This window comes from Babylonia areolata, chromosome 13 (assembly GCF_041734735.1).
Source record: "Babylonia areolata isolate BAREFJ2019XMU chromosome 13, ASM4173473v1, whole genome shotgun sequence".
NCBI classification, from domain to species: Eukaryota; Metazoa; Mollusca; class Gastropoda; order Neogastropoda; family Buccinidae; genus Babylonia; species Babylonia areolata.
This window is the reverse complement of record NC_134888.1, coordinates 30,237,000-30,249,704: the sequence shown is the minus strand read 5'-3', so window position 1 is coordinate 30,249,704 and position 12,705 is coordinate 30,237,000. Positions and strand designations below refer to the sequence as shown.

Sequence of the window (12,705 nt, the reverse complement as noted above, 5' to 3'; positions counted from 1 at the left end):
ATACCTGTGGAACTAAAAGTGAAATTCAGAAACGATAATGCAAGTCATGTACATAAGTAACCAAAAAAAAATGTTTTTGATATGTACAAGTGGGATGGCCAAAAGTCACACCAATATTTCGACATGTTCAATACACAAAGCATTAGTTTAAAATTTCAAGAAGCTTTTGATTTGATCGATTCAGATTTGGAATCAGCATTGGTGAAACTATAAGAAATTATCAGTGTGGCAGCAAGCCCCTTGTTAAAGACTGTTGTTGTTGGTGTGTTAGGTGCTAACCCTTGGTTTGACTCTGAATGCCGACAGAAGCGTCAATCTGTAAGACACGCTCTTAGAATTTATAAAGAGACTAAGAAGGATACAGAGACCTTGGAGAAAGACAGGAACAATTTAAGAATAAATTATACAAATCTTAAGAAATGAATACAAATATTTACTGAAAGTAAAGAAAATTGATTACAGAAAGCAGACATTCAAAATGCTGGAAGATAACTTGCATGATTCCCAAATATTCTGGAATAAAGTGGAAAAAATGTAAGCAGGCTTCTTAGCGCAATAGATCTTCAGAAGAATGGTTTAATCACTTAGCTAATTTATTTAATCAAGAATGCCTGGAGAACAGTTCTGAACAAACATTACTTTACTTCTATGGTTTCAGTGATCCTAGCATAGAGGGACAGTGTGAAGCACTATAGAGTATGCAATAACGCACCAAGAAGTAGCCTACTAAACGCCGTTTCCACCTTAAAAAAACAACAAAGCAGTGGGACCTGATGGGTTTTCCGGAGAGGTTTTTTGTTGTTGTTTTTCAAATATGCACCCCCAGAGCTAAAAGGGGCGTGGCTGGTATCTTAGACTACTTCGGTCTCTAGGTATTCAATCACCTTAACTGTGTTTTAAACTTTTTGATTGCCAGATACAGTCCATATTAACTTATGGTTCTGAGATATGGGGCCTCACAGCTGACTATTCTATCATCGAACGAGTACATTTATTTACAATTAAAAGATTACTGAACGTGAGCATCCGGACACCAAACGCATTAGTTTATGGAGAAATTGGAAGATTCCCACTGTTTATAAACGTCTATGTTCGGCACATTAAATACTGGCTAAATCTGAAAAGAATGTATGACGATCGCATTCCACGAATGAGGCCCCTCTTTCTCTTCGTCAGATCTCTGCACTCAGAGCATTCTATCCCTGGTCCTTACACTTGGAATGAGGCCCCTCTTTCTCTTCGTCAGATCTCTGCACTCAGATCATTCTCTATCCCTGGTCCTTACACTTGGAATGAGGCCCCTCTTTCTCTTCGTCAGATCTCTGCACTCAGATCATTCTCTATCCCTGGTCCTTACACTTGGAATGAGGCCCCTCTTTCTCTTCGTCAGATCTCTGCACTCAGATCATTCTCTATCCCTGGTCCTTACACTTGGAATGAGGCCCCTCTTTCTCTTCGTCAGATCTCTGCACTCAGATCATTCTCTATCCCTGGTCCTTACACTTGGAATGAGGCCCCTCTTTCTGTTCGTCAGATCTCTGCACTCAGATCATTCTCTATCCCTGGTCCTTACACTTGGAATGAGGCTCCTCTTTCTCTTCGTCAGATCTCTGCACTCAGAGCATTCTATCCCTGGTCCTTACACTTGGAATGAGGCTACTCTTTCTCTTCGTCAGAATTCTGCACTCAGAGCATTCTCTATCCCTGGTCCTTACACTTGGAATGAGGCTCCTCTTTCTCTTCGTCAGAATTCTGCACTCAGAGCATTCTCTATCCCTGGTCCTTACACTTGGAATGAGGCTCCTCTTTCTCTTCGTCAGAATTCTGCACTCAGAGCATTTTATCCCTTGTCCTTCCACTTGGAATGAGGCCCCTCTTTTTGCTCGGCAGGTCTTTGCTCTCAGTTCTTTCACGTCAGGCTTTAAACCTGCCCTCCCATGAACCATGAACAAGGGTGTTTTCGCCATCTTTCTATCCCCTCTGTTCCCGTTTCTTGCTCTGGGGGTTAAACTGTGCAATTCATATCGTGGCGCATGCATGCAACACCCACCCCGCCTACCCTCTTTCCCCCATACACACATGCATATATATATACACATCCATACGCACCCCTCCACGCTCACCCTCCCACACCCACACCCCCATAAACACGCACACACACCCCAACACACACGCCCACCCATCCACCCACCCACACACCTCCTCACCTCCACCCCCACTCTCCCCCCTCCACACACACACACACGTTACCAGGTTTCATGAAGGCTTCCCGGCTGGCGTGGTCCACCCATGGAGAATGGCCCTCAGAGGACAGCACGCCCTGGTAAACACACCGTGTTGACACTTTACCATGGTAAACACACATCGTGTTGACACTGTACCATGGTAAACACACATCGTGCTGACACTGTACCATGGTAAACACACATCGTGTTGACACTGTACCATGGTAAACACACATCGTGTTGACACTTTACCACGGTAAACTGACTGCATGTTGACACTTTGTCATGGTAAACATACAACACGTTGACACTTTACCACGGTAAACACATCGCTTTGACACTTTATCATCATGAACACACATCGTTTTGACACTTTACCATGGTAAACACATCATGTTGACACTTTACCATGGTTAACACACATCGTGTTGATACTTTACATTAGTAAACAGATATTGACATTTCACCATGGTAAGTAGACATCATTTTGACACTTTACCATTGTGAACAGACATCATGTTAACACTCTACCATGGTAAACACATATCGTTTTGACACTTTACCATGGTAAACACATCGTGTTGACACATTACCGTGATAAACACACATCGTGTCAACACTTTACCATGGCAGGCACACATCGTGTTGACACTTTTAACATGGTGAACACATCATCTTTTCACTTTACCATTGTCAACACACAGCACGTTGACACTTTCCAATGGAAAACGCATGTCATGTTTACACTTTACTATGGTAAAAAGACATCATGTTTACACTTTACCATGGTAAACTGACATCGTGTTGACACTTTATAATGGTAAACACACATTGTCTTGACAATTTACCATGGTAAACACATCATATTGATACTTTACCATGGTAAACATACATTGTGTTGACACTTCACCATCGTTTCAAGCGCTTTAGTTTTCTTCAGTATACAAAGTTTAAGTTTAATATATTAAAAAAAAAAATAATAATAATAATACTAATAATAATGATAGTAATAATAATAAATTTCATTAAAAAAAATGAGTCGATTCTTTTTTAAATCCCCCACAAAAGATGCCTTTTCAATAAGAAAATGAACATTGTCAACTTTTAATGGGTAATCGCACATGCTTATGAATTGACGTCTATGTTGTGCCTGTATGTCTATATTGGTATTGTTCACATTTCGGTCTGTTTCAATCTATGCCAAGTTATATACACCGTAATCGTCATAAATTTTGTTGTGCAGCTTTTACTGAAATCTTTAGAAAGTTGTTTCTTATTATGTTGAAGCGTTCAGATAAATGTAGACTGTCATACTGCTTGAGAAAAATGAACCTCTCTGCAAAGAAAAATGTTTTCAAACAAGTTATTTCTGATAAAGAAGATTTCTGGGAGTTAAAAAAAAGTTATTGCTGAAAAGGGATCATTTCTGTGAGTTATAAACAAATAAATTATTTTTTATGAAGATAATTTCTGCGAGTTGAAAACAAATAAGTTATTTCTTACCAGAATTATTTCTGTGAGTTTGAAACAAAACGTAGAATGGTTCACGTCTGTTTAAAAAAAAAAAAAAAGAGATGAAAACTGCTACAAAATTTTGTAAGTCTACGATTGACTCAAAATAGGTTTCTCGTACCTGCGCTTTTCCCCAAAGTCTCTTGAGTGCCAAGGACACACACACACACACACACACACAGATGATGCTCACTTTCAGACAACATCAGAGATGACCCAGTTGGTACACAGTATAATGGAGTGAGCACTGTTCATGATTCCCCCCACCCCCCAGCAGACGACAGCTGATCCCTTTCTTTGTTCAATACGTGCGTGCGTGCTTTCTCTTTCTCTCTTTTTCTCTTTCTCTCTCCAAATCGACACTGGACAAATGTTTGACATCCCGCTGGAACTTGATCATCTACCTCATCACTCCATTCCTCTCTACCAAACCTCAGTAAGTGTACGGTATTACTGCGAAGAACAGCGTATAATTGCGAACCATTCGTATACAGCCCCATTTCGAAGTGTTCTTAACGGTTGCATTTCATGATTTAACGTCTGCTTCGACCTTTTTCTCATACCTTAATGAATATCCATTTCCAAGAACTAGTCAAACATCAGCTCTTTATATTCATGCTCTAAAGCTGTCATGGATAAGAAAATTTGAAGCCACGCACCACAAATGGAAATACATCGCAGCAAAAGTGTGCCCAGTTCTTGAAAACTGTGCATATTGTGGACCAGCATATGAGTCTAGATATAGGATTACAAATACATTCTGGTCCCATACAAAATACTCTTTTATACTTTGAAACCCAGAAACTCAAAAGAAATACTTTCCCAACCTGTACTCTACAATGAAAACATAAAAACTGGCAATAAAATTATCAAGAATGACAAATTGATGGGAGAAGGAAAATTTGCCATTAAACACTTCCTTAAAAGTAATGGAGATTTTATGAAATACAATGATTTTGTTTCTGGCATTAATTGTCAGACTAATTTTGTCACTTTCAATGGCTGGATCTCTTCAATAGGAATAAATCTAACCAATAATGATAGTGGACTTACGAATATGCCAAATGCACTAACATTTATTCAAAATGCACAGAAGGGATCAAAACTATTGTACAATGTATTAACAAAAAATGATGATAAAACCCAAATATTGTTTAAAATGGACGAATAAATCAAATATCGATGTTCATTGATACACTGTCTTTTTTTTAAATCTTTAAGATTAAAGGTGTTAAAATAAAATGGATGCAAATGAGAATCGTTCATAGGATTCTTGCAACTAATGTTGTCTTAAATGCCATGGGAGTATCTGATATAAATAACTGCATACTGTGTAATGACACAAGTGACTCCATGGAACATTGTTTGAGGCACTGTAAACATATACAGTCCTTTTGGACCTCTTTAGAAAAATTGTTCAATGAAAAATGTGAAAATGCCTATAACATTAAGATCTGTCGCAGTTTAGCACTTTTCGGCGTAGCACAGCATTTAAAAACAGATAATAATTAGATACGGTTTCATTACAATGTTTGCCAAAATATATGTCTACAAATGCAAAATCGAAAAATGCACACCAGGTCTGCATGCCTTTCTAAAACAGCTTTATGCGAGATATAAAAATAAACGGCATAATGCGCATGCAAAAGATGATGCATCCAGAATTGATGTGCAATAGAACTTTTATAAGCCAATATTTTAATTTCCCCAGTAGTTAATACTAATATTATTTTCAAATGTCTTCTTTATAACCACTTCTTCCCCTGGGATTTTGGGTGTGATGATGCTTTCTGTATGTATGTGTGTTTTCTTTCTTTCTTTTTTTTTCTTTATTATTATCATTATTGTATAATCATATGTATTTCTTTTGTTTCTTTTTGTATAATAGATATCATTATCAAATGATTGATATAATTGATTCAGGGATAAAATTTAGTTACTGACTCTAACATAACACATCCATTGACTTATGCCCTATCTACTTTATCCTATTTTACTTATCATTACTGTCTTTATTTTATTCCAATGCATATTTGTCTACATGTCAAAGAAACAAAAAATGTTGATTAAAAAAATCACAGAATTCCAGTACACTGAAGACTACCAATCAATAGTCTTGGCACTGTGAAACTGAAGTTCACCATTTCTTCAAAAAAATGAATCTTTTCTCAGAGACGAACGAAAGCATTCATGCACCAGAATCGTTTACTTTCACCTGAAGAAAGAAACAACTGACATACAAACAATTTAACTTGGCAACAACTGTTGTGTACAAACATATCCAATCTATGACTTTTTGTGTTGAAGTTCCCATGAAAACTCGGTCTGACAACTGATACATTCACCAAAAGCTCTGATAATCTGATCAGCTTCATAAAGACGCAGAAGCCACCCCGTTCTTACCAGCAGATGGAGGCAGACCCCCAGACACACGACAGATAACCGTCGGGCGGACATCGTTGCAGAGAACTTTCTGATAATTTTCAAGTTGTGAGACATAAATGACTCGTCAGTCCCTGGTGAAATGTGTTTATATAGCTGCAGGTTTGTGTGGCCCGTCACACAGCTTACTGCGCAGTAAAATGTGAGCATTGTTCAGGCACGTGCAGGGAGGCAGATGGCCAGTGTTCTCCACCAACACCTGACTCTTCCCACCGAAATGGCAGTGACGAAAAATAACCGGGCACAAAGATGACATCACCAGACGGCAGGAGAGACCCAGGCTGTGTTTTGCCACTCAGAAAACTCCCTGAAGTATCATATTGCACAAAACGTTTACCACTGCACTGTCTACATTACAATAGAGTGCGTCGTTTAATGGTCTACCAAGCGAGGCATTAGATAAACTATCGAATCAGAACGATCAAACCTTTGTGGAGATAAATTATCGAATCAAAATGATCAAACCTTTGTGGAGATAAACTATCAAATCAAAATGATCAAAACGTTGTGGAGATAAACTGTTGAATCAAAATGATCAAACCTTTGTGGAGATAAACTAACGAATCAAAATGATCAAACCTTTGTGGAGATAAACTAACGAATCAAAATGATCAACCTTTGTGGAGATAAACTGTCAAATTAAAATGATCAATTAGTGATCAAAACTTTGTGGTGATAAACTATTGAATCAAAATAATCAAACCTTTGTGGAGATAAACTGTCGAATCAAAATGATCAAACCTTTGTGGAGATAAACTGTTGAATCAAAATGATCAAACCTTTGTGGAGATAAACTGTTGAATCAAAATGATCAATTAGTTATCAAAATTTTGTGGAGATAAACTTGAATCAAAATGATCAAACCTTTGTGGGGATAAACAGTTGAATCAATTTTTTTTTTCTGCCCCATCATCTGCGCCGTTTCAGTGGCATTACTCCCACGCCGCTCATTTAGATTCCCCCATACACGGCCACACCCGGGTTCGTCCGTCGCAGTTCCAGCGTCGGCAGTCCACAGGGAACCGTCGATGTTAGGTCGCCTGGAGGCCACACCAGAGGAGACCCTGCACTGCTGCTGAGTCACTTCGGTGGTGTTAAGTGGTGCCTGTTCTGTTTTAACGTACTTAGGACACCACCTACTAAGCCCCCTACTAACGACAATAATGGCTTAGTCGCGGAGCCAGACTGAGTGAGCGCCTCTCCCAGAGTGGAGACCGCCACCACGTCCCTCAAACAACAGCCCCCCATGAATCTGCCGACACTGACGACATTGACAGGACTCACCCCAAGCACGGAAGTGGAGGGGTATTGAAACTGAGGTCACCATGAGAGCAGGGCATGAAAGGCCACAGACTTTGAGACTATTTTGTTTATAGTGATGACGATGAAGGAGGAGGAGGATGACGATGATGATGACGATGTTGCTATGGAGGTCCATTTTGGTTTGGGACTGCGTGACAAGGCTGTACTCTACGCTTCCTGTCATAATGATATCCCGGCGTTAACCAGGCCCGAGAGATAGAGACACTTGCAGTGTTGGTCCGGTAATTAGAGCAACACACCCAAAGACGCATCCTTGAAGTGGATGACACTCGACTGTGTGGTCCCAGTCTCCCCATTTAAGCCCACAGCACACTCTACTCTGGGTAGGAGCCGGCCACTGGCTGAAAAACCCACCTCCGCTGGGATTCGAACCCGCGTCCTCCCAGCCGTCAGTCCGCGACGCTAACCACTTCGCCACGGCGGCTGGTGCTAGTTGAATCAAAATGATCAAACCTTTGTGGAGATAAACTGTCGAATCAAAATGATCAAACCTTTGTGGAGATAAACTGTCGAATCAAAATGATCAAACCTTTGTGGAGATAAACTGTCGAATCAAAATGATCAAACCTTTGTGGAGATAAACTGTCGAATCAAAATGATCAAACCTTTGTGGAGATAAACTGTCGAATCAAAATGATCAAACCTTTGTGGAGATAAACTGTCGAATGAAAATGATCAAACCATCGTGGATCACGCCAGTAGCCTTGCTGATCACACCGGGAGTGATGCATGTCAGATGGTCTCCGATCTTCCAGTCCATCCCATGGGGACATGAATTACGTTGTTGTTTCAGAAGGTGCTCATATGTCGCATCCTTTTGCTGAACACAAGAGCAGTCTACTCATTTGTTTAGGACCATGAACCCAAGGGCGTTTGGGAATCATCGACGTGTATATTTCCCCTTCTTTTTCATCCGCTATTGATAAACTCCAGTAATATTTTCAAGCTTTCTGTGATGTTGTTTCTTCTTCTTCTTCTTTTTTTTTTTTAATTTTAAATAACAATTCCAATGTTTTTTTCCACAATGATATTTTCTTTTCTTTCACTTGGTACCTTATGTACATATGTCGTAGGCCAAGGGATTGTTTTTCTTCTTCTTCTTCTTCCCGTGTTGTGTTCTTTTCGTTTTCCCAGTATAACTTCTCGCCTCCACCACTTCATCGCCACTTGCTAAAAATTGTCTCATCTGTGATGTATGTAACGCAATTGTACCTACATTGATTGCAGGTGGCACGTGATTATCTAAGAAAATAAAAGAATAATGTGGTGAATAAGTTATCACCGAAATCAACCATACATAAAAGGATTTTATCACACATAGATGAAAAACACACACCAAAAGCAGTCATGGAGAAAATGAAGGAAGGAAGGAAGGAACGAAGAACGAACGAATGCATGAACGAAGGAATACATGAACACAAACAAATACTGATTTTTATGGCCACGATTCTCCAGAAGGCCGACTTATCTCAGAATTTTTTTATGTTTGTCCATATGCCCAGGGACTCCATTGAAACAGAAGCAGTACAACGGTGAACGGACCTTAAAAAGCACGATGGTGGAAAACCAAGGATCTGACGGTTCTTGAGAGGAACAGCAACGATGAGGAATCACCACTGATGAAATGGAGGGGCACACATGTGCATGTGCTGAAACGAAGTCTCAGAAACCGTGACACCGAGTTGGAGAAATGTTGGTGAAATATGTCGCGTGTGTGAGAGTGCGTTGGTTGGCATAGCCTGGCCAATTTTATTCTGGTTTTACTTGTATAATTTTCCCTCTATACTACTCCATTTCATTTAACTTTACTATATTTGTTTCCATTACAAAATATCCATATTCATAGCGCACACAAACACGGGGTAGGTTCCCCAGGCCTACAGGTGTGTCATTGACATGCTGCACATAACTGTTCTACACATTCCTACAGGTGTGTCATTAACATGCTGCACAGAACTGTTCTACACAATCCTACAGGTGTGTCATTGACATGCTGCACAGAACTGTTCTACACATTCCTACAGGTGTCATTGACCTGCTGCACAGAACTGTTCTACACAGTCATTAGGTGTGTCATTGACCTGCTGCACAGAACTGTTCTACACATTCCTTCATTTGTCATTGACATGCTGCACAGAACTGTTCTACACATTCTACAGGTGTGTCATTGACCTACTGCACAAAACTTTTCAACATATTCTCACAGGTGTCTGTCATTGACATGCTGCACAGAACTGTTCACAGTCCTACAGATGTGTCATTGACATGCCGCACAGAACTGTTCTACACATTCCTACAGGTATGTCATTGACATGCTGTACAGAACTGTTCACATTCCTACAGGTGTGTCATTGACATGCTGCACAGAACTGTTCTACACATTCCTAAAGGTGTGTCATTGACCTGCTGCACAGAACTGTTCTACACATTCTTACAGGTGTGTCATTGATCTACTGCACAGAACTTTTCTACACATTCTTACAGGTGTGTCATTGACATGCTGCACAGAACTGTTCACATTCCTACAGGTGTTTCATTGACATGCTGCACAGAACTGTTCTACACATTCCTACAGGTGTGTCATTGACATGCTGCACAGAACTGTTCTACACATTCCTACAGGTGTGTCATTGACATGCTGCACAGAACTGTTCACCATCCTACATGTGTGTCATTGACATGCTGCACAGAACTGTTCACAATCCTACAGGTGTGTCATTGACATGCTGCACAGAACTGTTCTACACATTCCTACAGGTGTGTCATTGACATGCTGCACAGAACTGTTCTACACATTCCTACATGTGTGTCATTGACATGCTGCACAGAACTTTTATACACATTCCTACAGGTGTGTCATTGACATGCTGCACAGAACTGTTCACATTCCTACAGGTGTGTCATTGACATGCTGCACAGAACTGTTCTACACATTCCTACAGGTGTGTCATTGACATGCTGCACAGAACTGTTCTACACATTCCTACAGGTGTATCATTCACATGCTGTACAGAACTGTTCCACACAATTCTACAGGTGTGTCATTGACATGCTGCACAGAACTGTTCACATTCCTACAGGTGTTTCATTGACATGCTGCACAGAACTGTTCTACACATTCCTACAGGTGTGTCATTGACATGCTGCACAGAACTGTTCTACACATTCCTACAGGTGTGTCATTGACATGCTGCACAGAACTGTTCACCATCCTACATGTGTGTCATTGACATGCTGCACAGAACTGTTCACAATCCTACAGGTGTGTCATTGACATGCTGCACAGAACTGTTCTACACATTCCTACAGGTGTGTCATTGACATGCTGCACAGAACTGTTCTACACATTCCTACATGTGTGTCATTGACATGCTGCACAGAACTTTTATACACATTCCTACAGGTGTGTCATTGACATGCTGCACAGAACTGTTCTACACATTCCTACAGGTGTGTCATTGACATGCTGCACAGAACCTTTCTACACATTCCTACAGGTGTGTCTTTGACATGCTGCACAGAACTGTTCTACACATTCCTACAGGTGTATCATTCACATGCTGTACAGAACTGTTCCACACAATTCTACAGGTGTGTCATTGACATGCTGCACAGAACTGTTCACAATCCTACAGGTGTGTCATTGACATGCTGCACAGAACTGTTCACATTCCTACAGGTGTGTCATTGACATGCTGCACAGACCTGTTCACATTCCTACAGGTGTATCATTTACCTGCTGCACAGAACTGTTCACATTCCTACAGGTGTGTCATTGACATGCTGCACATAACTGTTCAAGTTCCTACAGGTGTGTCATTGGAATGCTCAAAGAGGAGAAAAAGAAGAAGGAGAAGAAGAATTAATGCAGTGTATGATTATCCATTCTTGCTAACTGCAACCAATATTGAAAAGCGTATGACAGTTTATGTAAATTATATATTTATGTGTCCCCCCCAACCCCCCAAAACCAAAGCATTGAGTGTTTGCATTTCAATCCCCAGTTGTCTCAAAGCAAATACCTGTACTTTTTCGATGTAACATGCTACACTATTTGGGCCCCAAAGTGAGAGAAGAAGAAGAAAAGGAAGAAGAGGAAGAAGAAAGTACACAAAATGAAAGGCGCCTGCTGTGTGGGGGAAAGAAAGAGCCACAACATGCCGTGTGTGGCGTCGTGCAGTGTTCACTCCATGTACACACCCCTCTGCTATCGATCAGACCATCAGTGAGATGAATGAGAAGCACGTTAGTAGCGTTCACAATTACCCCCTCACCCCCCACCCCCCAACCCCCTACCCCCCATCCCCCAGTGTAGCAGCTTCTTGTGTGAGCTCTGTTTTAACGCCGCTTTGTCTGTGTCACGGCTGTCAACAGGATGGAACATCTGCCTTGCAGCTGATCCTCGTGCTGCCGTGACTCATGTGTCAGCAGGGTTCGCCGCCACTGTCATCGGCTTTCTTGTCTTCTCTTCTGTTTTTCTGTTGTTTTGTGTAACGTTGTCCGTGTTTTAAATGCTTGACACTTCAATATCATATTCCTTTCTTTCTGTTCGTTTCTCTTTTTCTGTTCTTGTCTTTCTGTCCCTGTTTCTCACTTTGTCTTTCTGTGTCTCTGTCTGCCTGGCTGTGGTTGTCTCTGTCTCTGTCTCTGTTTCTGTTTGTCTGTCTGCCTGTCTCCATCTGTTGTTATCTCTCACTCTCTGTCTGTCTCTCTCCCTTTCCCTCTCCCTCCCTCGAAATGAAACAGGCAGCAGCCATAAATATGGTGGTATAACTATAGTAGCAGTGAATGTGCAAGTATATCAACCTGGCTACTGGGTTTGTTTATTTGTTGTTGTTGTTGTTATTTGTTGCTTTTTTGGTTTTGGTTTTGCCTCATCAGCTGCACCGTTTCAGTGGTAGCCTATTACTCCCACGCCCCTCATTCCAAGCCCCTCATCACGGCCACACCCAGATTCGTCTGTTGCAGTTTCAGCGACGGCAGTCAACAGGGAACCATCGATGTTAGGTCTTCAGGAGGCCACACACCATAGGAGATGCTGCAGTGCAGCTGAGTCACTTCGGTGGTGTTCAGTAGTGCCCATTATGGTTGTTAATATACTTGGGACAACCAGTTACTGACGAACATAATCGATCAGTCGCAGAGCCAGATGGAGTGACCTCCCCTGACACTTGACCCCCTACCCGCAGACTAGAAACCGCCA

General features: G+C 41.1%; 1 protein-coding gene across 1 annotated transcript in view; it reads right to left on the bottom strand.

Moving 5' to 3' along the window:
• LOC143288737 (uncharacterized) overlaps positions 1-6,194 on the bottom strand; it is a 73,265-nt gene extending 67,071 nt beyond the window's left edge. Inside the window, exons 1-2 of the mRNA XM_076597362.1 lie at positions 6,141-6,194; positions 2,251-2,320 (exon numbers count right to left, since the gene is read on the bottom strand). Coding sequence (XP_076453477.1) covers positions 2,251-2,320; positions 6,141-6,194 — 124 coding nt within the window. The remainder of the gene's footprint in view (positions 1-2,250; positions 2,321-6,140) is intronic.
• Between the last annotated feature and the right edge of the window lie 6,511 nt (positions 6,195-12,705).